This window comes from Buteo buteo, chromosome 2 (assembly GCF_964188355.1).
Source record: "Buteo buteo chromosome 2, bButBut1.hap1.1, whole genome shotgun sequence".
Classification (NCBI taxonomy): domain Eukaryota; kingdom Metazoa; phylum Chordata; class Aves; order Accipitriformes; family Accipitridae; genus Buteo; species Buteo buteo.
The window spans coordinates 21,997,350-22,024,982 of NC_134172.1; the positions used below are offsets into that span (position 1 = coordinate 21,997,350).

A 27,633-nucleotide genomic window follows, 5' to 3' on the forward strand; every position below is an offset into this window, starting at 1 on the left:
ATATATACAGAAACAGGGCAGCAGTACAAAGCACCGGTTCAGCTGCAATAGTGTAACCGATGAGCCCAAAGGGAAGCACTGAGCAGGGCCTGAGCCCTTCGGTATTGGCAAGGAGGAGGGCACGCAGCCACATAAAGTTTTTTAAACAGAAGATAAGATCCTTCTCCTCTTCTCCACCTCTTCCAAAATCACAGAGTAGCGGCCAGTGGCAGATGTCGAGGCAAGTATTGGAACAAGCTGTAAATACAATGACACTTTCTAAGATAAGGATCTGGCTATCTGTGTGTGAAATATGGTTGTTGGTATGTACCAGAACTATGGCTTGTTTGGAAATGCAGATTAGCCAAAAGCAAGAGACTTGCTTGCTTGCATTCTTTATGACTGTGAGATTTTGGGAGGTGAAACAACTCTGAGAAGAGCACACTGCAGGTGGTATTAGGTTTTGTTAGAAGTTTTGTCTTGCAATTCATTTCTGCTGTTACCTTGGATCATTAATGTACAAACATGTTTAAATTAAGCTAAGTACAGTATTCATCATCTGTATAGAGTATCCATCTTCTAATTTTCTCCTGGAAAACAGGCCCCTTGTAAACAATTCATATTTACTACTTGACAATAACAACATAAGCTTACAGAGGGTATTTAGTCAAGGGCTAGTATTAATTGGGAGAAGTAAGAAACGTGTAGAAAGATTTAACAGTATTTTTTTTCCTGTCATATTCTTTAGATTTTGAAATTGGAATTGTGGCAAGGACGGCTGAAAATATGAATTCTACTGCTTTGGTTCAAAGTACTGAAAAGTTTCAGAAAATGAAATAAAAAGTATAATTTTTGTCTGAAACATTTTAGTCTGGGGCTGTTGTGAGTCATCTGTTAGGCAAGAGACAATAACCATACAGTGAATATAAGTAAATATTTTGTTCCTGGTGAAATAAGAACAGTAAAAAATGATTAAAATTCAGGAAGATGAAAAGTCTGATTTTTAACACTTTCTTTAAAAACATTCTATCAATTATAAAAGTGGAAAATTATTCTGGTGAAAGGCCTACCTTCCCTCAGAGATAATCCGGAAGAGTCACAGTTCTCTCAGGAAATAGTTACTGATGAGAAATATGATATTCTTTGAGTTCTTTTACAATAATTCTTTATAATCATATGCTTCTATTTAGGACATTAAAATATGAGTACCCTTAAGAGTAAAATAAATGTATATTGTTTCATAAGGGAGAACGTGATAAAATTCTACCATTATTAATTTTATCCTTTTCATTATTGCAGCTTTTTACAGATATACATAGTGTGACACAATGATTGGAGATTTAAGGACTGTGGCATAACCAGCATTTTGGTATTTAATGACATTCTGAAAGCTGTGCTAATCCATTGCAGAATAAATGAGAATTTGACTGCATGGGCTTGACCTTGTAGGAATGTTCAATGCCTGTTTATAATGTGGAGATGAATCATCTCAGATTTGTCAAAATACCAGAGTTCAGGTGCTGGAGGCACTTGGCATTTTGCTGGATCAAGTGTATTCTCTGTGTCTCAACAAGTGCAAGTATAGTAAGCAAATTCTATGTTTTTGTCTTACTAACCTTGCTTCAGAAAGAAAAGAGCATGATCCTCTTGTCACAGTTCCTTATTTAAAACCTCCATGAATAACATTTGGTAATTTCCAGCTAAGCCTGGCGTTAAGGTAGGTGTGTGTGTGGAAGACATGAAGCTCTGAGCAGCTTCATTAAAGTAGCAGTGGGTCAAGAGACAGCTGCACAAATTCAGGGCACAGAAGAGGACAAGTTGCAGTGTGACTTTGTCACCTGTGCTGCCAGCCGGCCCACCAGCCAAACGTACAGCAGCTGCTCAGCACCTGTGTAGCTCCGGGCCAGACAGCGATGGATGCTTCTTTTTCAGTTTGTAGCTAAGGGCATGTCAGGGAAACAAGCTGAGGAGAGAAAGTTTTGGGGTAGGCTGTGGAGCTTGGGGAAGAACTGAGGATACTACAGTGGATTACAGAAGAGAGGGGAAAGAGAAATTGGAGGTTTTACAATGCGGCAGAGAGGCACTTAGGAGCATATTGCCAGAAAGGTATGGAGAGAATGATGGACAAACATCTGTGGGAATCGTGCCTTGTTACTTCTGACACCCATGAAACAACATGCCAGTCAGATAAGAAAACCTAAGTCAGAAAGTAGTTCTGTGGCCCCAGGTAGAAGGATATGGACTACTGTTATGCTATTAAGAAAAAGTGAAAGAAAAACCAAACCAAACCAAACCCAAAACAAGCAGTCCCATGCATGATGGAATGAAGCCAGGCTTCAACATGCTTTTCTGTCTGGAGTCTCGAAAGTCTTATAAATGTCAAGCATTTCAGCTTTCCCTGAATGAAGTTATTAACAGAGATACTGTCTAGTATCCAGATGTCTGGTTTTATGAAATTTGTAGGTGTTTAGTATCTTTGAAACTTTCCAATGGGTTTCAACTAAGTAGGCTGTGGAAATACAGTAAGGGAGGGAAACACAAGCACAGCAGGAACACTTAAGCCTTCAAGCTAAAAATGACCACCACATAATTCAAGTAGGCATTATGGAAGGTGACATACTGTCAGGTTATTTAAAGTGTAAACACTATTACAAGCTATCCCTGGTATCACAGAGGACGACACTCAAAATCAGGAGGCAATCCAGAAGTGCCCCCCAATATCTTTCTCATGGAGGCATGGGATGACATAAGTTTCAGCTCTGTGGGAGGCCAACCTATTCAGCAGAAATACTGTTTCCTGAACATGCTAGTTTCCACCCTCTGTCAACCACAAAGCTAAATTTATCAGTAGCGCTGTGGTAAGCACTGTAGAGCTGACCAGAAGGGAATTTGGTCACATATGATTATCGAGGTTAATAATAAAAATATTTTTAAAAAATAAATGTACATACCAGTATGTCACATTGATGAATCACACGCTGATCTGATATACAAAACCATGATTCATGACCATCTTTGATTTAGCTTGATATGTTTCTAATTATACAAAGACTTCTCTTTTGCTTCTGCCCCTTGGAATGCTAAAATAGCTTTTTAAAATCCCTTTCTAATGCAAAATTACAGAAATATTTAAGTCATCATTTCTCAAATAATAGACATAGAATTATGATTCCCAAACCTCAAGAATCTGGATTTGATTAAACATTTTATTAACATGCTGGAATTTGAACTGTACAAATATAAAATGAATTCATAATTATAGTTACCAATCTCTTTCTGCACCAATAGAAATGACAGAAGACTATATATATATGTTTTACTTATGTATGGATTCCATTTTTTATATAAAGTTACTTTCTGAACATAATTATTTTAATAAAAGAGTTATTCTGCAAAGAGTTATTCATTCATATTGCAAATGCTACAGTATCATGACATACTTTCAGATTTTAGAACAAATCTTCAGGCAAAGAGTTACAAGCAATATTGATCCTGTTTTATGTCTGTTTTCAAGGAACTGCATAATTTCTCCATGTCTTCTGGTGCTTCACCATAGAGAGGATTTGGAAAAGAAGTAGCATTCACATCTTCTTTAAACAGATACTAACACAAAAAACATAAACGAAATTTAAAAAGCAAGTCATTCAATTCGTTTGTTAGAATGGACATATGAATGGCTGTAGACTCATTACAGAAGTAACATAAGATGTTAAGTTCAAAGCAAACTATAAAATCTCTAAACTTTTTAGACCAGATTTTCAGCTGACAAAAATTAGCATAGCTCCACTGAAACCTTTGTCCACCACATACACCTGATCAAGTCATTTAACCTTCTGTACCCATGTCCACCTTTGTTTTACTTGTCTCCAGAGCTCTTGCTTTAATACATATACAGTATTATTTTGGGGCAATCTGTGTACAGCAGTGTAATTTCAGTGGGTCACTAATTTTGGTATGTAGTATTGTAATTTAAATGACTGGTTCTAATTTTCTTGAATGAGGAATGTATGAGAAAAGAGATAATATGAACTCTTCAGGTGAGGACTTCTGTAGTTCTAAACATTTTCTTCAGCATCTGTCTTACTGGAAAGTGCTGAACTACTGTATAGTGTAACACGTAGCTACCGTAAGCAGCATTAATGAAATTGCTATTACCAGGTCCTTGTCAGCCAATCCAACCCTGGTCATCTTTCTCAGATTTCCAGAAGTGCTAACATTACGAGTAGCAATATACCATTCACTTTAAGTGACATTTTTCCCTTTCCTCTGCAAATTAATTTCATCTAATAGCCCAACACATACCCTACTTTAGAAGAGAAATGTGTTATTACATACCTCATGCCATGGAGAAACACTGATTTGAACAACTGGTGAGGTGGCATACCCAGGAGACTATAAAAAGAAAAAAACTGCTTCAGAATATTTTTAGCGAGCTGCAAATAGTATTTCAGAAATATCCTTCCATGTGGCTGGCTGAGTAACATGCTCTATGGATCCAAAACTATGAGGCAATGTTATAAGCAAGTGTGTGGCACCACTAAGCCCTCATGGTTTCGGTGTTCAGAAAGGTCCAGGGAGAATTGTTCTTTACGAAACTTACAGACGTCCTCAAGTATGTAACTTGTGGGTATTCAGCTGGAGATAAGAGCTGTTGCTCATGTTTTACCATATCCTTTGATTGGTGATACACCATTCAGATTTAGGGCTCATCAGAGTCAGAGAAAACTCATACCTCTTGTTTTCCCTTTTAAAGGAAGAATTAGTGAAAACACATATTTTCCCAATCTTAAAGAAAACAGAGAAAAATCTGGTACAGCCCTGGACTTCAATCACAGTGCCTGAGGCTGTCTTCTATGAAAATGTCTCTCCTGACACTGTGCTTCTGTTTTTCAACTTGCTATTAAACGAAGCCTGTCAGAAATCTATTTTAACTAAAATAAAAATGTCCTGATAAATTGGACATGATTGTGATGGGAACGTTTCCAGCTTGGAGCTCTCACAAACCCCAACCTGTAAGTGAATTAATTTGATCTAATGTCTCTAAAATCAGGTGTAAGGAACCTTTTATAGAAAGTAAATGGCATGTCATAGTTAATCCTATTCAAAGCTGCAGTGGAATCTTATATTACTGACTTTGGAAGGGACAAGGAAGTTTTATTTTCTGTTTCAAACCAAGCCTAGTTCTTTCTATGCTAATAAAGGTAATATCAAAATGAGGGCAGGAAGGATGTTTTAAACATTTTTTTTTTTTTTCTCCTTTTAGCTACAAGGTGTTATTTCTGTATTATTTTCAATGATAAATCAAATAGCAGAGACAGCTGCATTTTAAGTCAATCATATTTCTCTTGTTATATGTAAAACATAAATTTTGGCTACCACTGTAATTTGATAATTAAATCTAGCCTTGAAATCTTCTGCTGCAATATGTTCACTTTTAGATATATATTTTATTCACAAACTTCTTTGTTACTCTAGCAGTCTCTTAATTATGATCAACAAATGGTATTAGGGAAATGTGTGACCAAGTGTTTGTTCAATGTCAAGGTGAATTTTACAGCGAAGGGAATAGTAATGCACATTTAACGTATTGGGAAGTGGTATAAACTATGTCATTAAAGTTAAGTGAGTGTGCAAAGGCAACTTGGGTGCTGAATCATGCATTTTGTTTTTGTTGTGGTGGTGTTTTTTTGTTGTTGGGTCTTTGCTTTGTATTTTTTTTCCAGAAGCAAAATGAGACAAGTTCTAATGAGCTTTTTCTTCTATATGTCAGGCTAAATATTTCACCCAAAACTTTTTTTTCTCAGATTCAGCAGCCCACAGTCAGTATTAGTTATAAACATCAACATGTTCTCAAAACTGAGCTGATTTCAAATCTGCCGATGTTTGGAAAATGCACTGGAACTGATCTGAGTGCTGCAGCAATTTTTAATTCTTACTTCTTTTATTAAATAGCATTCAGTGAGGGATTACACAGTTTTTTTAATGGAAAACTTATTTGAGGACTATACCCTCACATTTTTCTGAATGTATAGAAACAGCTATTGCTACTTACCTTTACTTTTCCAGATGAGCTAAAGTTTTCGTACAATGGGTTGGCAAAAGAACCATTAGCGGTTTCCTCCAGTTTCCTTGATAAGTCAAGCAAACAACAACAAAATGACCCACAATATCACACAGGTTGTCAAAGAACTAAACAGTTTCAAGCTGAAAAGACTTGAGTCAAAAAATATAGATGGCTAAATATATTTCCGACTGACCTCTAATGAAATTAATGCACTTAAACCAACGTTCTGTGTAAGTGGTGTGTAGGTTAAAATAACATTTTTTTCATTTGTTGCTGCTAAAAATATATATGCTTTTGGATATGCATAGAACTATTCGGTATTCATAAAATGGGGGTACAGTGCTATACATTAAATAAAACATGATATTAGCTAAGAAGTTGCATTGTTATAATTTGTTTACATGTGATGAGATCATGTTCTGTGTTTTGCTACCGTCAGACTAGCAATTCAGTAATTAACATCGGTCTTAGGCTCCGAGTTCAAGAACATGTTTGTTATTCAATTGTTGTAAGAACTTTTTTCTCCAAGAATTAAGAAACAACTTGCATTTTAGGTCAAAATAATCAGAATTAGTTTTAAAGCTATAAAAGCGCCTCATACCTTTTGCTACAAAACCAGAAATGTTTAAAAAATCACTGATATTATTGGAATGCAAAGGTTTCATGAATAAACACAATGCCTTAAGCAATTTATAACAGATGAAAAGGAGAAATTTTACTAATTATGGGTCTCATGTCCACTATCTCAGCTAGAAGTTTGACAGAAGCCTTCACATATTCCTCTATTTTGTAAGCACTTATGACCTGTGCAGTTAATCCCATTAATTCTGCAAAAGCAAAGGATATTTGGGGATCGAACTTTCTGCCTACATCTAAATTTTTATTCCATATAGATGACTGGTTGCTAATATTCCACAATGCTTGAAATCATCAAAACTGTTCCAATGCCATGTAAAAAACAACAGCTGAATTAGTTAAAATTACTGAAGAATGAAGCAGAAACACACTTTTTTTAATCTTTGCTTTTGAAGAGATGCATTTAGGTTTTTTTTCACTAGTGTGTTTATGAATAAGAGCATATACATGCCTTTGTGTACATAGAAAGATGTGTTTGTACAGTATTCTAAAATAAAAAGTTCCCTAAAGCTAATATGCAATCTCAATGACTGAGAGATGGATTTTCTTGTACTAAAAAGTGTTTCTATTCCAAAGCTGCTTCTACAGACGGTTTAAGCAGTGTCTCCCTAGGAACTGATAGACAGGTTCTGTGTTACTGTGGCAGGCAGGACTGAGGGGACAAGAGCAGTCACAGAAACACAGCTGATGGAGATGTTGGGAAGGGAAGCTGTTGTTCCTCAGCAAGAGCCACAGGGGAGACACACCACCTGATTTCTTTTGCAAAGAACTAAAACCATAACGGATGCTTCAGAGGAAGGCACAGGTAGGCTACAGAAATATATTGCCTTATGAGTTAAATGAGTGCAAGAATCTAAGTCTGGGTTTTAGACTAAAACAGACATGTCTCCTTAAAGTCTGGGTTTTAGACTAAACCAGACATGTCTCCTTAAAATCTTTCACAACAAGACTGCCAGAAAGTAATTCCTTCTAATGCCAGTCTCATAATTCAGTTTGATTACTTGACACAGCAATGTGGAGAGCTGAATATTGAACCTGTTGATTTGTTCATTTGATCTTAACCATAATAAATCATGATATTCTGATGCTTTTAGTTAGTTTAGTGAAGCTATATTATATTACATTATTTATATGACTCCTAAGTTTATATTCACATGCTAATCCACCTGAATAAAGTCCACAAAATGTACACAGAATTGATTTTTTACTCTAAAATCACACCATGGCTCACAAAACCTGAGGCCAGAAGCAAACTCAGATAAGTTTTCAAGGAACTTGGCTCTGCTTCTAAACTAGTGCCCAAAGGGTCAGATTTGCATGCCTTAATTTTGGTGTCTCATTTAGACATCACAAACCAACTGTGTGGCCTAACAGCATGATACAGAATTAAGCACATCAATTCTGCTTACAATCAGTGGAGACACTTCCAAAGGGCAACACAAGTCACACAATTCACAGTGGAACCACATTTAATGTGCCAATAGGAAATTGTAAGGATAGGGACGGGTCTGATTCTCTTTCATCCCCCACTCCCCCATTGAACTTAAGCAATTTGTGAGAGACGTATATATTGCTTATTTGGACAAGAACACGCTGAGTACTTTGGTCTGTCCTGAGAGCAGGAAGGATGCTGAACACAGATCTCCAGCTTCCTCTGCGAGGAGGATAACTAACCAGCAGGATACTATGCCAAACTGTGGGCACTGAAGAGAGTGCTGGCTGAGTTCTTCAACAGCGCGTCTGTGGTTGCTGTGTTTAGTGCTGAAATTGGTCCTGTCTATGTGTGTGGGGGTTTCTCAAGCATGAAAATTGAGTCTTGCTCAGGTTGTCTAGAAGATTTCAGGTGTCCCTCTACTTTAGGTCTGAATCATGAAGAGCATATGTAGTGGGGCACCTAGCCTTAGGGACTGTGGGAATTTTATGGCCCAAAATATGAGCACTGGTTGAATTTATGCACCCCAGATTTAGGTGAAGTGAAGAGTAATCTTTCTTAAGTTCTATTCTATTCTTAGGAACCTTTTTGCAAAAGCAGGGCTTTGGAAGTCACCTTGAATATATTACCTTACATGTAACATATATGTTGCACATATATACACATAGATGCATATATGTGAATGTATTTAAACAAACATATATATGGTTACACCCTGTTTGTGACTGTAGCAAACAATTCTTTCTAAGGGATACCAATAATTATCCTTAAAAATTTCTGAAATTTTGAATGACTTAAAAGACCTTAAAGAATATACAAGTGAAAATTTAAATCACTTGTTTACACAAGTGCTGTAATCCATCAGTTGGATGAGATGGTAACTGCCTGAAGTAGTCTGTGCTTGGGAACTGAGGTGACACATTCACATTACTTTACATGTTGTGCATACATCCCTAGAAGTAAACACAACACATTAGATTTTTAGTTATTTAGAAATTCAAAGCTTTCCTTATTAGAGCAAAGCAATGGTATGCCCACTGCCGTACTCTGTCACCAATATAGATACTGCTGAGGAAAGCATAAAAATGCAGTATTAATCAGTGGGGTGAGTGTTACCATCTGGTCACTAGTTTACACCCTAATTTTAAACTGCTTGACTGGGCAGTTTAAATAAATGTATTGCAGTGGCTTGATTTAAGCTCATTCTTGCAGTGCTTGCTGTTATTTGACATAAATGAAACATGGTCCTGCTAGAAAATGATAGCTTATTGCTACAGTAAAGAGCAATATGCCCATCACAAGGTCTCATGATGGGGAGAAAGTTATGTATGTGTTACCATTGTACAGTAAGAGCAAGGGTAATACATCACTCACAAAAATTATGGTCCAGAACAATTAATCAATGTGAAATGTTTATAAATCTCATTTACGAAGAAAACCCATAAATGCCAAGTTCAGAAGACTGTACCAAGCAAGGAATAATTAGGGTTAAAAATGTCAAGACTAGGATGGTTTAGGGAAAAAAAAAAAAAGAAAAGACTCAAACATGTGGGTAAGGCAGCTCAGAGAGAACTGGGTTTTCTAACATAACCAGAAATACCACAATAGGAAAGTAGAGGATTAATCATCTTGGGATGAGGTCACATGGGTCATAGCTTTGCTAAGCTCGTCTGCATTCTTTAGTAACAAAAACTACTGCCTTGTCATAGGTTGCTCCACTACAACTTCACAGAGATGGGAGGAATTTGCGTGCTCCACAAAAAACCTGCCAGTGTATAAAGGGACTACTGAGTAACATCATGCTTTTTAATGGAAAATTAAAGTATCCAGATTTCATTTGTTTGGATGCAATAGGTCAGAATTTTGTACTTTTCAATGTACCTTTCAATGAAAAATCAAATATTTCCTTTAGTCAGTACTCACATTTGTATGAAATACAGAACTAGATGCATGTTTATCATCAGGTCCATAACAACAATGACAAAATCCTAGTGGACCAAAGATTTAATTACAATTAAGCTACTGATTAAAATAAGCCCTTAAAAGAATTGTTTATATATGTTCTAAAGCTTCTGTTCTAAACAGAAACTATAACTCATGATCTCAATATCCAAAGCATTTATAAAGCCTTTTACACTAAATTTAGTTTGGCAGAAGTAGGCTATATTTTGCACATCCCACAGGAGAATTGGGAGGTGTGATGCAAGGAGGGTAGACTTTCCAAAAGCTGCATTTAGAATCATCTACAATTCACTTGGATGCTTGATTAGGCTGTTAATATGCTGTCTGGGCTTCCTAGGTCTGCACTTTGTACCCTTTGGGTCACTTTAGAAAACCTAATTATTTCTTTTTTTTTAAACCAGTCCTTTGCATCTTTCATCTTGGTGATCTTGAAGGCTATAGACCAAGAGATTTGCTCTGTTTCAGCATGTCACCTCTTGTTTCTTTGCAACCTTTCCTATGTGTGGTGGTTGAGAGATGTATATTTCAGAAAAACTGAAGACTTCTGATGATAGCACTTGGTTTCATCCTTCAGAAAAAAAATATTCTACAGAAGAAGGAATGGATTTGGATAGTAACTCCCAAACAACAGTTGTGGCTGCTGCTTCCTAGTTTGTTTTCTTTTTCTCATATAACTGTATCTTTTTTTTTTTCATTCTACAAGAACAGAACCTGTCTCCCAGTTCACAAGCTGAAAATGGTTCAATGAATGTAATTCTATTGTCATTCTGTTTATCAGTTTGGGATACAGGAACAGAGGCATAGCCAGCAATGACCTCTGACAGTCCTTCAGATCTGCTTGGAGAGCCTCCCCTGGAATACGCTATCCGTTCCTCCACACTAGACCTCCAGAAGCGTATGCTCTAATTGGAGAAAATCCTGGCAACAGCAACTGGGAATCATCATAATTGTAAGAAAACCTTAACCATGAAGAAAGGCTGAAAGCACTGAGCTTGTTTAGCCTAAAGAAAGCAGCCTGTAAGGAGGCATGACAGCTGCCTTCAAGTACATAAAAAGCTTTTTGCAAGGAGGAAGGGAATAATCTGTTCTTGTCCATGGTGAATAGGAATGAACTTAAATTGTAAACAGACATATCAGCAATTAGAAAAAAAACTTTCCAATAGTAAACTTTCTTTCTACTTAGGGTACCAGGGTTGCCTGAGGATGCCATCAAATTCAAGTTGCTAAAGGTCTTCAAGTACAAACCCAGAAGTGATACAATTGAGTCTGTCCTGTAGCAGGCTAAAAAATGGCCTCTATGTGTCCTGTTTTCCCATGATTTTCTATCATTTTAAAATATTTTCTCAGAGCACCTCAGTTTTTCACTTTGTTGCCTGTGTGGCAAGATACATCACTGATGCACTTTGGAAAATTTAATGTTCTATGTTCATTATGACTGACAGGACTGATAACAGCTGTGGTACATTAGCATTGCAGCTGATGGCACAGATCAAGAATAGGAAAGAAACAAACTGAAAGGATCCAGGGACATTGACTGCTTTGGAGGCAATAGCAAAGAAGCATAGCTTAGCTGGGCGGGAAGTCACTCACTTTTCACATTCTCACTTTTTAAAGTAGAATGAAGCATGAGAAGGCAGCTGCAATAAAATGGAAGCTAAAATGAAGCTTTGCTTCTATTTGGTCAATAAAGACCGATGCCACTGAAGGAGTGGAGTAACTGGCAGCCTTCCCTTCTGGACTAGAAAATGTCATCTCTGGAGCATGAATAGGAATGAGAAACTTATAAGCTTCCTCTGATTTGGGATTCCTATACAAAAGTTTCACATATCCCCAGCTGGGAGCTGGGAAGTAGCTTGCATATCTGAATGCCATTGTGGTAATGAAGTATGCTGCTGCCAAGCCATGTGGCGGGTTGTTTTTGTCCATTAGGAAATAAACTTATATGATGACTTCCAGTAACTCCCACTCAGGCACTGAAGAGTTTAAAGCCTGCAGATCACAGATGAAACTCTTGCAAAGGAAGGAGAAGACAGAGAGAGCAAAGGGGAAGCAGGGAATTCTTTCTGGGTTGAAAGGAGGGGTTAAGGCACTATTGTTTTTTCCAGTGAAGAAAAAGAGGGACAAATTTAACTCTCAGATTCTCACCAGTGTTAGTGACAACTTCTTAGCCAGCAATTGTCTAAGGGGTCACCAGCCTACTCCTGCTGGCTGCTACCTGGTTTTCTGGTGAAAAAAATTAGTTTTATTGGACTCTGAAACTTCTCCTCCAGCTCTTGTGCACATTTCTGTGCTACTTCCATTGAGGCATAGATGGACCTGCGCTCCATTTTAAAATGTCCTGGAAGATAACACCTACAGCTGTTAATGTGTCTCTGGAGGACCATCTGCCAATGAGTATATGTGTGGTTCTACACCAGTAAGGAAAAAGGAGACACTAATAAAAATTATTTAAAAATAGCTAGCGAAAGGATTTATCAAAAGGTAGTAAATAGGGGCTCAAGTGTGTGAAAGTTCCCTGTGAGAGGATGGCCAAGCAGGCACTCCTGGAGTGCCTCTAATGCCTAGTGACTTTAAGAAAACAACATGACCCACAAAGGCTGAAAGCAGACACAAGCCTTTGAAGTGAAAACGAATTGTAGGAAAGTATCATTCATGTGCACAGTTAAATTCCTCTAGTTCATCAAATCCTCTTAAAAAAAATCAGGAGTAAAATCTCATGCCTCTGTGTGGTGCTGTCACATTGTACATTTTACAGACTTATGCAAACACAAGTCATTTCTTATTCTAAAGTCTTATCTTAAAGATCCGAACTTCAGTATGGTAACATTGGCTGCATTTTGACTAGTCACTTCTGATTACTGATTAAGCAGTCAAGGAGCAACTTGCCTCAATTTACTACTATGTTTCCAGCTATGATTTTTGTATAAAAAATCACTCTAGGCACTAGGTAGTTGAAGAGGGAGAGACAAACTGCCTGGATGAACTTATGTTCTCAAATTCAAAGTTTCAGATTTCATTGTTTTCACAATTTCACAATCTCAATCAAATTGCCATTTTTTAGCTAGATTATTTCTTGATAAGATGCCTATAAAATGCTTTTTAACTTACATGTTAAGTCAACTATGATTAAAAACAGTGAAAATAAGTTTTTTATTCTGTATCATGGGCAAAATGATTTGACAATCTTAGTCAGTTCCTAATAGACAAAACTTGGAACCACAAAAATTTTCATCATCATATCTTACCTTTTGGCAGCTCCAGTGAAAACAATCAAGACCAGATTGAGCTTTGCTGTGTAAACTTTCTAACCCTCTATTCACATCTCTGATTCTCTTCATATCTTCATAGTTGGTTTTTTTTTTAGCATATATAATTACAAAAAAGGAAAAAATTTTCCTTGAAGAGAGATACATGGGTATAAGAGAAGTGGATGGCAGTGCAGTAACCCTTAAGCAGGCATTTATGAAAGAAAAAGGTAAAAGGGAGTGTTTAGAGCACAGGAGAAGTAGCATAATTAAAAATAAACATTTGTTGATTAAAAAACCCCACCAAATATGTTTTGAGAAAAAAATCACACTTTTTTCTTTTGCAAAAATATTAATTGAAATTACAAAAAAAACCCCATCAAGTAGCTGTTACAACACAGCTAATCTTGTGCTTCTCAGGTGCCTTTCCACATGTACCTTAGCAGGTTGTATAAATGTGGATGAATTAAGTCTTAAAGCCCCTGTGAAGTAAGATAAGGAAATTCTTATTATTAAGCTTATTAAGTGGATTATTCCCACTTTACAGAAGAGGAAGCAGACATAAAGAAAGTAGGTGAAAATATGATTTAATTAACAGTAGCACAACCACTAAATGTTCCTGCTTTAATATTTTGCTTCTGTGTCCATAGACAACTCTACCTGTCAGGGGTAGCATGAAGTGTTAGGAGACATGTCAGCAGCAATAATGTCAGGACAGGAGTCTGCATAGTTCAGTAGATAGTTTGGGAGATAACAACATCCCCAAAGAGAGAAAGGTCTATAGCAGAGCACAAGTTTAAAGGAAAAGAGACAGCTTTGAAGATGAATTCTGGAGAAGAAAATGAGGGGTGAGGGAAATCTAACAACATGAAAATGGACAAGGCAATGCACAACAGGAATTGCTGAAAGGGAGGAAGGGACAGTAGTAGGTACGTGATGACAGAGAAGGATCTAGCAGAATAAGTCAAGAGATGGGCAGAGAAGAAATACAAGTGTTAGAGGAAAATAAGAAACAGGAAAAAAAATTTAAGACTCTTAAATTAGGGAGGAAAGGGAAAGCAGAGATTATGAGAGGGTTGACAGGAAGGGCAAGGAAATACATCTGTGAAATAATGAACTGTCAGTCTAAGGCATATCTTAAAAAACTCTGAACTCAAATAACTGGATGAAGAGATATCTCTAGTACTACTAGTACTGTTATTCAAAGCACTTGAAATAAATTTTGAAATAAACCACCACCAATTTTGCTGATTTTTTTCCTTTACTGAGGATGCACTTTATGCAGTAGGATGTCAGAAGACAATTTAGTTGCTCTTTGCACAAGCATAGTACTGGATGGAATAATATAGATTTTGAAAAAATAAATAATCACCAGCTAGAGCACTCATTCACCACGAGTAAGACAGGTCCTTGAACCACAAGCCAAGAGGTCTGTACTGGGGTGATCTTAGTGCAAGATGACAGTATTGGATGATGGGTGTGAGATGAAGAGTTAGGGGAAATGGGTGGGAGGAACAGATAGGGTGACATTGGTGAGACACATCTAAAGAACGTCTGATTAAGAAGACTAATACAACATTAAAAGAGAAAGTCAGATTTTGAGTATTTCTGTAGTAACTGAAGGAGCGGGGGCAAACACTATGATTTCTAAAAAAAATCACGTAATTCTGGAGTCTCACAGCTTGCATTTTTTCTAACCTATTAAAGCTTTTTATGAGAACCCCTAATATTTTAAAATAGAAAAAAAACATTTTTATCCCATCCAGTTAAGTTCACAGATGTGTGTAAATATTGAAATATTTAGGGCAAAAATGTCCCACCAGGTATATGTGGTACTCAGTAGCTTCAGGAAGAGCTGTGAATCTACCTTTAAGAAACTAAACATCAGAGGTTTTGAGAAACCATAAATACCTCTTATTTCTCACATTTAACAATCATGTACAAAAATCGGGGCTACTGCTATTAAGGTGGTTGATGAATTTTATAATTTAAGAATAATCATACAATGTTGCAATCAAAACAGTCTAAGCAGTCAAGCCATAACTCATTGTTTCCAGACTGGGGTCCACTAAGGTCAGCTTTTGTTGCAAAGCTAGGTTTTATGCTTAGTCTTGCATATGAAGGCAAACAGACTGTGGGGAGATTTAAAAGTTGAAACCAATGAGACTGGGCAGTTAGCCATTGCTTTGTGCCACATTTGTGTCTGCTTTACACAAAATAAAAGTTTCACTTACGTTTCTGGCACTTCCTTCTTCGAAAGGAAATACAAGGCAGCAGCTGTAATTTTAATCAGCAAGAAACCGATACCCAACCCAATCCAAATATCTGCAAAATCAGAGCAATCAAAGACAGAAATAAGTAAGAGGAAACACTCAAAGAATGAATTGAAATATATTTTTTTCTTTTTACAGACCCACCATTTTGAAGGAGACTTGAAGTTGGAGGCTGAAGAGGCTTAGCACTTATGTGGCAACGGTTTCCTTTCCATTCTTTTCCACATCTGTGAATAAAACAACAGTTTTTGAAAAAGGGAGAAGCAAGGATCATAAACAGTGACAAGCACACAAGAAATGCAAATCCTTTTGAGCAGTTTTGCCAGTGACTAAATCTCACCCAGGAATCACAAAGAGCAGCTTCAAAGCTAATAAAATGAAATCTAAGTGAGAAATACACAAAACAAACCTAAGAGAGAGAAAAATGAAATAAAACAAAGTTCAAAGATTAGAATTGGCTGCCTTGTACATGTTGCCACTGTATTGTTCTCCCACAGCAAAAGAAATTTGACTAATTTCCCTGTTATCCCCTATGTGAGAGTTTAATAAATTTCTGAGCTGAGGATCTGGGACACTAATGTAGAGAATGATACACAATTAGAGTTATGATGTTTTTCTCTCCCCACCTAATCTGTCTCTCTTTTGGTTTTCTATTTTCTTGTAAAAATGATACCCCTTCAACAAATGTCTCTTCACAACCTAAGCATTGAGCTAACAACATCAGCCATGTCAAATTATTTTAAGTTTGCTTTTCGGTTCAAATCCAGTCTTGATCTGAAGTAACCAAAATACAAACAATCTGACGCAAACTTTGATGTTTTACTTTACACTTGTTGCTTAACAGTTAATCACAGTCACCAAAAAAGTGTGTATCATTTCTCACTTTAATTTGTCTAGATTTAGCTTTTGGCTACTTGTTTTTATTGTGGCCTTCTCCAACAGAATGAAGGGACCTTGGAGACCCAGGTGAGGGTTGGCTGCCTCTGCTGAGACGGGTGCAGTTTGGAGCACCCAACCTAACCCTTCTGGGAACCCCAGGGAGTCTCAAAATGGCCGTAGGCACCTACATTTACAAACCCTAAATGATGACTAGTGTAAAGGGTTATTAGAGGGATAGCTACATATTGACATCTAAATTTCAGGCACCCCACTTGATGAGCTGAACCCCACGCTGAGTGTCACACTGCAATGACTTCTACCAACTTTTCAATTATCTGCCTGTCTGGTGGTTTATGAGCTTCATAAATTTTCAACTTTTTTTTTAGAAAAAGCAGCTTCATAAATAAGTGATGGTGGTAATCCAGCTTCAGTCCTACTAATGTCAAATGAATAGGAAATTAGTTTCACTTCTCATGATTTCTTTCTTTACAGTTTCACAAACTATTAATATGGGGGGTATTGTATATCGAGTTCCTTTCTCACTGTAACACCAACATCTTTTTCATAGTCACCAATTTTTATAAAGTAATTTTTCTTTTGTAATTATGGTTTCTTCTCCTGCCCTTAAATATATAATATGAAATCGCACATATATACAGTTAAATCTTTATATTAAAGCTATTTTATTTGAACATGTGTGAGAGAATTTTGTGTTGTTTGTCACGGTTTAGCACATGGTATTGGCTGTGTGCCTTATCCTAGCAGTTGCACACTGAATTAACTGAGGCACTCTGGAGGGAGAGGAGTATTTCATTTTCCCAGAAAATGACAGTGTGGTGGATGTAGGTAGAGGAAGGGTAGGATTATAGGAGCAGCAAGCATCTGTCCGCAGCCTCAGTGAAATTTAGGAGAATCCTGAAAGGATCAGTGCATGTCGAAAAACAGATCTATATCCCAGTCTCAGACATGACAGGAGGAAAGTGACCACTAAAGACCAATAGCGGCTGGTGTAGGATTTGTTGCAACTCAGTGGACCATTGAAAAATAGTGGGCAGAGAACATGCTGGGAGGAAAGCACCAGCTCTACTTGAACACAGTGGGCACAGAGAGATTTATTTAACTCATTTAATCCCAGAGACCTGAGTTTTCTCTGGTTAAAGGGTTACCTTGTTCCATGTTAGTGATTGATATACTAATGAATCCTAGCTTTAAAGAGTGGAGCCAGTAGCATATTCTGACATGCTCATTTTAAAGAAAAAGTGGCACAATTTCAGCTGACAGCTCTGGCTGAGCTGGAGACCCATTGTATTCAGTGACTGAAAATACCTGGTCCCTTCAGTCCTCCTTCTTCTTCAGCATGCTACAAAATCATGTCATTCATAAGCTGGTCTTTTATGTGGACTGATGATTTTATACAAATGTCAAATTGCAGTTGGGCTCATATCAAGCCCTGTGGATCCACGTAGAAACATTGCAGTCTGATAGTAATCACCCATCAAAATCATTTTCTGATTGCTCTCGATTGTATAATTTCCTTTCCCCCCATTTGCCAGATTTTCTGTTGAGCTAGATATGCTTTTAACCAAAATTGCTCTCTTTCTTGTCACTGCAGAACTTACTTGACTGTAAAAGAAAGAATGAGAAAACAGATTTGCAGCTGTGCACAAGCACTACTCAGACATGGCAAGAGAGGTGCCATCTGCTGCTCTGGAGCCACTGGGGCATGGCTCATCTCAGAGCTACAAGGAGGTAGTTCTCATAAAGCAGGTCTGTGTACTGGTAAAAGTATGGGAAAGTCCTACTACCCAGTAATAACTAAATATATCTTCATATGCTTTGTTTCCATTTACTGATGAAATATTTCACATATTCATGCTGTGTTTGAATTATGGATAAAAAAGTTAAGCACCTTTTAGTCATATAGATAACTAGTTTATCTTCTTATACATATTTATGGGGTTTATAATCAACTACTAACCACCTTAGGTTGGCCATGTATTACCCTCCAAATCTCTGAAGCCCAACAGTATAGTTTTATGTTACATGACACACACCACTTAAGAATCTGATGTCAGACTATCAACATGTGTAATTTTGGCCAGTGGAATGATTTTCCGCTGTGTCTGTCTAGGCTGTTACTAAAAGTGTCACCTTATAATACTCCCATTGCTTAAAAAAAAAAAAAAAGTGTAAAAAATGGATTAAGGTGGAGCAAATATAATATCTCTGAAACTTGGCAATGAGGCAGGAGGCAAGGCAAAAAAGATGAGTATAGTAAGGACAACATAGATAATCCTTAAAGACCTGGATGGCAAATGAGTGCTAAACAACAAAAAACTTGAAGAGTATATGAGTTGGTTAAGAAATCCCACTTGTATCTTCACACATTAATTTATTTGTTCATTTTTATCTTTGCCAGGGGAACTTAGCAGTCACCTCTGCCACTGAGGTAAGATATAAGACTATCAGAAAAATCTGGGTTATAATTTGGAGATTCATTCAACTCTTCCTAAGGTTTGGCTGTTCATTACTTACAAAATGCCATCTTCTGAAGTAAAAAAAAAAAACCAACAAAACCCCCCAAAAAACAAACAAGAGAAAATAGGAGTTACAGCTAGCTGAGAAGCCTGCAACTTTCAGTGAGGCTGCAAGAAAAACATGGGAAAATTGTTCATTAACATCTTTGGGTCTCAGCTGATACAAGCACTGCCTCTGGCATTTACTGAAGCCAAACATTTCTGTGCCCAGGATAGAGGGAAACTTGTCTTAAATATCCAAATGAATCTTGTTTTATAGATGTCTTACACAATTTTGGTCCTTTGCAGCTTTATAGGAAATGAAGTCAAATGTCACCTTTCCACTGTGCAGTCCTTGACGCATGCAATCCTGAAGTGAACTTTAATTACCCTAACAGCTCCAGGTAGGTCAGAGCAGCCTGTGGCATGCACGCAAGAGGTGGCTTACTTGAAGTCCAGTTAATGAAGGGGAACACTCTTAACTACCTATCCACTGCTGTGCATGGACTGTGCTTACAGTACTTTACTCTCAGTTGGGAGGCAGATAAGTTGCTTCTTCAACGTCACTATTAGCTTCCTCTCTGATGAGAGCAGCTGGGGATATGGAAATGCTGATGTGGTGGAAGGACCTTACAGAGTGAAGATCAACCATGTCTTCTGGGCAATGTGTTAAATCTTCATTAGTGGGGTAATGGGAATTTTGAAGAGCTTCCTTAATAATCCTTTTCTGCTATTTTATGTTAAAGACAGACAACTCTGAAAAGGCTATGAATTTATCTCTTGAGTCATGAAGCTGAAATTCCACATTATTTATGTGCGACTCATTTCCTTGGGCTAATTACGTCTTGAGTAATTAGCAGCACCACATTTTACATGAGTCTTAAGCTTATCTGAAATACAGAGATAGCCACTGCAATCCGTTCAGACAGGAAGCTCCTCATAGTTGAAACAGGAGGAGCAAGAGAGAAAGACAGATGAAATAGTACTTGAATACTTCCATCCCAGTGCACATCCTAATCTATCCTGCCTGACAAAATGTCTTCTGCTATTAGCAAGTTCTTACGGGAAAGTCACCCTGGAAGGAAGAATGTTAACCCTCCAAATTTTCTTCTAGGATTTCCAACTCATTATTTCCTAATATAGATATCAGTAATGCAGAGGAATGAACTCAGCGTTGCCTTGTGTTGCTGCATCCTGTGCCTGCGGTTGTGGCTCATCTCACTCAGAATGAAAAATAAAAACCAGACAAGGTGTCTGGTTTTTTTGGTGTTCATTCAGGGCAGGTTTAATTTACAAGGACATGTCTGGCTGATACACTGCTGCATTTCAGGATATCAAACTTTGTGCCGTATTAAAGGTAGCATATGCAAAACTCAAAATAAATCATAGAATAATAGGATCATTTAGGTTGGAAAAGACTTTTAAGATCATCCAGTCCAACCGTTAACCTAGCACTGCCAAGTCCACCACTAAACCATGTCCCTAAGTGACACATCTACACATCTTTTAAATACGTCTAGGGATGGTGACTCAACCACTTCCCTGGGCAGCCTGTTCCAATGCTTGACAACTCTTTTGGTGAAGAAATTTTTCCTAATATCCAATCTAAACCTCCCCTGGTGGAACTTGAGGCCATTTCCTCTTGTCCTATCACTTGTTACTTGGGAGAAGAGACTGACCCCCACCTCGCTACAACCTCCTTTCAGGTAGTTGTAGAGAGCGGCGAGGTCTCCTCTCAGCCTCCTTTTCTCCAGACTAAACAACCTCAGTTCCCTCAGCTGCTCCTCAGAGGACTTGTGCTCTAGACCCTTCACCAGCTTCGTTGCTCTTCTTTGGACATGCTTCAGCACCAAAATGTCTTTCTTGTGGTGAGGGGCCCAAAACCGAACACGGTATTTGAGGCACAGCCTCAACAGTGCTGAGTACAGGGGGACAATCACTTCCCTGCTCCTGCTGGCTACACTATTTCTGATACAAGCCAGGATGCCGTTGGCCGCCTTGGCCACCTGGGCACACTGCTGGCTCATATTCAGCTGGCTGTCGACCTGCACCCCCAGGTCTTTTTCTGCCAGGCAGCTTTCCAGCTACTCTTCCCCAAGCCTGTAGCATTGCATGGGGTTGTTGTGACCCAGGTGCAGGACCCAACCCTTAGCCTTGTTGAATCCCATACAATTGGCCTCAGGCAATCGATCCAGCCTGTCCAGATCCCTCTGTAGAGCCTTCCTACCATCAAGCAGATCAACACTCCCTCCCAACTTGGTGTCATCTGCAAACTTACTGAGGGCGCACTCGATCCCCTCATCCAGATCATTGATAAAGTTATTAAACAGAACTGGCCCCAGTACAGAACCCTGGGGAACACCACTTGTGACCGGCTGCTAACTGGATTTAACTCCATTCACCGCCACTCTTTGGGCTTGGCCATCCAGCCAGTTTTTTATCCAGTGAAGAGTACACCCATCCAAGCCATGAGCAGCCAGTTTCTCCAGAGGAATGCTGTGGGAAATGGTGTCAAAGGCTTTACTAAAGTCCAGGTAGACAACATCCACAGCCTTCCCCTCATCCACTAAGCAGGTCACCTTCTCATAAAAGGGGATCAGGTTGGTCAACCAGCACCTGCCTTTCATAAACCCAGGCTGACTGGGCCTGATCACCTGGTTGTCCTATACGTGCCGTGTGATGGCACTCAGGATGATCTGCTCCATAACCTTCCCCAGCACCAAGGTCAGACCAACAGACCTGCAGTTCCCTGGATCCTTCTTCTGGCCCTCCTTGTAGATGAGCGTCACATTTGCTAACCTCCAGTCAACTGGGACCTCCCTGGTTAGCCAGGACTGCTGATAAGTGATTGAAAGTGGCTTGGTGAGCACTTCTGCCAGCTCCCTCAGTACCCTTGGTGGATCCTATCCAGTCCCATAGACTTGTGTGTGTCTAAGTGGTGTAGCAGGTAGCTAACTATTTCCTCCTGGATTATGGGGGTTTCATTCTGTTTCCTGTCCCTGTCTTCCAGCTCAGGGAGCTGGATACCCTGAGAACAACTGGTCTTACTATTAAAGACTGAGGCAAAGAAGGCATTAAGTACCTCAGCCTTTTCCTCATCCTTTGTCACTGTGTTTCCCCCCACATCCAATAAAGGATGAAGATTCTCCTTAGCCCTCCTTTTGCTGCTAATGTATTTATAGAAACATTTTTTATTGTCTTTTATGGCAGTAGCCAGATTAAGTTCTAGCTGGGCTTTGGCTTTTCTAATGTCCTCCTGAGTTGCCTGTCCCTTCTTCCAAAGGTCATAAACTCTCCTTTTTTTCCTGAGTACCAGCCAAAGCTCTCTGTTCAGCTAGGCTGGCCTTCTTCCCCTCCATCTTGTCTTTCAGCACATGGGGATGGCCTGCTCCTGTGTCTTTAAGATTTCCTTCTTGAAGACTGTCCAGCCTTCCTAGACTCCTTTGCCCTTCAGGACTGCCTCCCAAGGGACTCTGTCAACTAGGCTCCTAAACAGGCCAAAGTCTGCCCTCTGGAAGTCAAAAGTAGCAGTTCTGCTGACCCCCCTCCTTACTTCTCCGAGAATCAAAAACTCTTATCATTTCATGACTGGTATGCCCAAGATGGCCTCCAACCATCACATCACCCACAAGTCCTTCACTGTTCACAAACAACAGGTCCAGTGGGGCACCTTCCCTAGCTGGCTCACTCACCAGCTGTGTCAGGAAGTTACCTTCCACACACTCCAGGAACCTCCTAGACTGTTTCCTCTCCGCTGTATTGTATTTCCAGCAGACAGCTGGTAAGTTGAAGTCCCCCACAAGAACAAGGACTAGTGATTGTGAGACTTCTCCCAGCTTATAGAATATTCTGTCTGCCTCTTCATCTTGGTTGGGTGGCCTATAATAGACTCCCACCATGATATCTACCTTGTTGGCCTTCCCCTTGATTCTTACCCATAAATACTCAACCATATCGTCACCATCATTAAGCTCTACACAATCAAAAAACTCCCTAACATACAGGGCCACCCCACCACCTCTCCTTCCTTGCCTATCCCTTCTGAAGTGTTTATAGCCATCCATTGCAGCACTCCAGTTGTGCGAGTCATCCCACTACGTTTCTGTGATGGCAACTATGTCATAGTTTTCCTGCTGTACAATGGCTTCCAGCTCTTCCTGTTTGTTGCCCATGCTGCATGCATTGGTGTAGAGGCACTTCAGCTGGGCTATTGATCCCACCACCTTTCTGGGGGGAGAAGCCCTAATTCCTACATGACCATTCTCAGGCGCTTCCATGGTTTCTAACACATCAATAACCCTTGTGTCTTTGCTGCCACATGGATCACCATCCCCTACCTCCACTGAGACGGCAGATCGAAGGACCTCGCTAGCACACTGTCCCTCAAACACCGGTGTGCCGCTCCCAGGCTTATCTCTAGTGAGCCTGGTTTTATCCCTTTCCCCCTTCAAATCTAGTTTAAAGCTCTTTCAATGAGCCCTGATAACTCCTGTCCAAAGATTCTTTTCCCCCTTTGAGACAGCTGTACCTCATCTGTTGCCAGCAGGCCTGGTGTATAAACTGACCCATGATCAAAAACCCTCAAATTCTCCCCGTGACACCAGGCTCGGAGCCAGGTATTGATCTGCTGGTTCTTCCTGTTTCTTCCCTCATCATTCCCTGCAACTGGAAGGATAGATGAGAACACTACTTGTGCTCCTGATCCCTTAAGGAGTTGTCTCAAGGCCCTGAAGTCTCTCTTCATTGCCCTTGGACTTCTTGTTGCAACTTCATCGCTGCCTACCTGAAAAATCAACAATGGATAATAATCTGAGGGCCGTACCAGGGTAGGAAGCTTTCTTTTCATGTCTTTAACCCGGGCCCCAGGGAGGCAGCAGACTTCCCTAAAACGTGGGTCTGGCCTGCATATGGAGCATTCTGTTCCCTGCAGAAGGGAGTCTCTTATGACAATGACCCGTCTTTTTTTCTTTATGGGAGCAGTTTTGATGCAGGGTGTAGGCTGACACAACCTTGGTGACACCTCCATGTTAGATGAACCATCATCCTCGTTATTGTTCGGTTCCACTTGCAGAGCCTTGTACCTATTATGCACGGGTACCTGCAAAAGTGGGGTAGTCACAGAGGAGATGTGCCTGCTGCACCGGACAGGAACTTGTCGCCATTGCCCCCCTATCCCTTAAATCACTGTGTTCAGCCAGGTGGAGAGAGGAGAGGGAATCCTCCGTATCATGCATCCTCTCTGCCTGTTGGGCCTGTCGCAGGAGAGGTAGGGTGCCCTTCCAGTAGTGTCTCTCTCTCTCTTGCACTCCCTGATATTCCTCAACCTCCTCACCTCCTCCCGGAGCTCTGTCACCAAGCGGAGCAGTTCCTCTACCTGGACGCCTCTCCCACCGGTGCGCTCACTGCTGCCATCTGCTACTGGCACAAGAAAGAGAGGGCTCAGCCTGCAGCCTGGCACCTGGCTGGCAGTGAGAGGGCACAGCCTGCAGCCTGGCACCTGGCCGGCAGCGCGCTCCCACCCGAGCTCTGTCTGGGCAGCTGCTCAGAGAGGCCACCGTGGCTTTCTGCCGGGTGGATACCGTCGCTCCCTGGTTGAGCTGGCAGGGCTTCAGCGCCCTCCCTGCCCGCCCTTCTGCGTGAACTGCTGCGCAAACTGCCACGCCAGGCCCTGGCTGCCGCACCAGGGCCCGTTTGCCCGTCCTGTTGGCGGTGGTCCCGGTGGCTAGGCAGCTGCGGGCTCCCAGCGGCTCTCCTGGCTCCTCCTGAGGTTCCCCCAGTTTGGGACCCCCCCGCACACTGCGCTGGAGCTCTCCGCTGCAGATCAGGCCTGCACCAGAGCCGCTTGCCTCATCAACTGCAGGTACAGATGTGTACTTGGTTGCTCATTTTCCTCCTGGCAGCTGATTCCTTACTTGTGCAATTATTTTGTCCAGTCTGAGATAGAGAAACTATCACTCTAATGCATCGCTATTGCATACAGCTCTCGGGTAGGGGCAAATGACAGGAGAAGAGCTTTGCAGGAGGGAATCAAGTCCATGACCTCCAAGAACAAGCATAAACACAGCTTCTCATTAGCTTGGAAAGAAAAAGTTCCAACAGTCTGTATTTTCAAAGAGGGCTTTGATGCATGTGGAAAACTGAATGCTGAAATCTGTTGGGTTTGGGTTTTTTTCTTTCCTTTTTTTCTTTTTTTTTCCACAATAGCAGTAATTACTAATGTTTCATAATGACTAAGGTTGTTCAGTATAGAACAATGTTCTGCATTTTCATGTTTGAAAGCTGTTAGCTTTTGTCAATATACTGTATTGGTTTCACTTTTCTCAAGAGCCCTCACGCTTTATGCTGAACCTGATAAAAGGTTAAAAAAACAATTAAATCATATGTGATGTTAATCTAGCAGCATTGAGAGCATTAAGTACTAAATATCCATTTGGCATCTCCCCTGCACTTCTGCAGATTTAATAATTTAAATGCCAGTCTTGTTTATGTTAAAAAGATTTGCATTAAAAGGCAGATTGAACATCAAGAAAATGTCCTGAAATGTTAATCATCTTTTGTGATCCTGGAGATGCCTACAGAATTTTTATTTTTATGTATTTATTTAAATCTACACAGATGTGTAAAAGGAAGTGCTCGACAAGTAATGGAGGCAAAACAGAAAAATTAGCTGCTAGACAAACAACAGTGACCAAAGCTGCTTCTGCCCACAGAAATTTCATAAGTAGATGGGAGTGAGGTACAGTCAGCATGTGATAAATGTAAAACCAGCACTGATTTCTATTTTTGTCTGCAAGTGTCCACAACATAGCTCACTCAGTTACTGACAGAAAACAATTAACAAATGGGAAGTACGGAACTAGCCATTCCTACCTGCAAGAGTTGTTTCTGTCATTCGTACCAATATCACTTGGCCAAAGTACACCTTTTCTCTGCTGTGAGGCACATCTGCTTTTCTTATTTTTATCTGAAACATTTGTCATACAGAATACCTAACCTGTTATGTCATGTGTGCATTCAGAATGACCAACAGTTAGTCTTCTAACTATTTAGTGTGCATGGTATTAGTAGTATGTAAATTAAGGCAGTAATATGTGGATGATTGTAGTTATATTGTCCTGTGAGTATCACTGTACACTTTATAGTATCCTCTAGAGACTGTACTTATTTATGAATCTGCCACAATGCACCAAGCTGGTATCTTCTGTGTGAACCCAGATTTGCCATTGCTGTGTTTATAATACATTTGCTACATTTACAATACATTACACTGGGGTCATTACATGAGTGCTGACATTACTCAGGAGCTGTGGCATACCTATTGAAGAGCAGGCTGCTCCAGGTGTGGTGACAGAGCATACGGGGCGGGGGGGGGGGGGGGGGGTGGCGGTGGAGGACAACCCACAACTTAGTTCTTTGCAGAAAACAGAGACTTTACATCCCTTTGCTATATCAGTGTAGAAGAAGTTTCTCTGCTCACTAGCCTTTGCAATCAGTTATGCAAAATAAGCTTCACTAGATGCTTATGAGTATGATGAAAACAGCAACTCTTCATTCCATTATGGGAGAAAAGTAGCCTCTACTTCAGCAATGTAGTTATCCATTTATACTCTAGCTATTGCTAACAACGTACTCAAAGAAAAAAATAAATCATACTCTTTGATTAGTCTTTATTGTTGAATCGAAGTATACAAAATTCCAATAGCGAATGTTGTATGAATGGCCTCAGAAGTTATCATACTTTTGATGAATGTAACCTGTTGCCTGCTGACTGTAGCTGGAATTAGGACAACATTATTCATGCTGTGGTTAAGTTCACAGATGTGGGACAAGGAGAAACCTCTCTTGGAAAAGACAGGTAAAGCGGATGGTAACCTTGGATGTCAAGAAGCTGTAGTATGTAGATAAGGGCACATTAACCCACTGGTAGGGAGTCAGATGTTCTCTGAAACACTGTGATCTGATCATTTCTGTTCAGGAAGATGGAACAAGGCAGAGGACAACTACTAATCTAAGCAGAAAAATAGAAAGTCTGTCTCACAAGAGGATTCCAGAAGAGTTCAGCTTGTTTAGTCTACTGAAAGAAAAGCTGAAAGGCACATGATTTTTCTCTAGAAACACTTTGGAGGATAAACAACAGAGGTATTGAGATAATTTTAGCTTAATGGAGGATATTGGCACACACACAAATGGGTATAAACTGTCTATGAATAAATTTATGAGGAAATTATTAGAAAGTATGCAAACAGAAGAGGAAGGCTTTTATCATTCCTGCATTTCTCATATCATGTTGCTTCAGAAGAGTCAGCTGGTATCCTCTGTACTTGGTACCACATACTCCAAACATCCTCAGATGCTGGAAACTCTCAGTAACGCAGCAAGGTAGAGAGAAATAGGCAAGCCAAGAATTCCCCATAATTGGTCATAAAAGAAAGCTAACTAAACTTCTGAATAGAATTGTATGATGTGACTGTGTGTGATAACATGGGCCTGGGTTTGAGGACCCAGATATAGCTTCTATTCTGAAAACTGCCAAAATTCATAACTGGCAAATACAAAAAATCAACATGAGGCAGAATTAATGTGAGGTATAAACAGATTCTAAATGAAATGTAAGTGCTCTGAGAAAAGATCTGTGCATCCTCATATG

General features: G+C 39.7%; 1 protein-coding gene across 1 annotated transcript in view; it reads right to left on the bottom strand.

The window, feature by feature from the left end:
* Nucleotides 1-3,172: 3,172 nt before the first annotated feature.
* The window catches only part of MALRD1 (MAM and LDL receptor class A domain containing 1), a 290,404-nt gene continuing 265,943 nt past the window's right edge, over nt 3,173-27,633 (bottom strand). The window contains exons 36-40 of the mRNA XM_075022465.1: nt 15,736-15,818; nt 15,553-15,643; nt 6,032-6,107; nt 4,315-4,371; nt 3,173-3,582 (exon numbers count right to left, since the gene is read on the bottom strand). Of these exons, the coding sequence (XP_074878566.1) occupies nt 3,454-3,582; nt 4,315-4,371; nt 6,032-6,107; nt 15,553-15,643; nt 15,736-15,818 (436 nt within the window). The 3' untranslated portion in view covers nt 3,173-3,453. The remainder of the gene's footprint in view (nt 3,583-4,314; nt 4,372-6,031; nt 6,108-15,552; nt 15,644-15,735; nt 15,819-27,633) is intronic.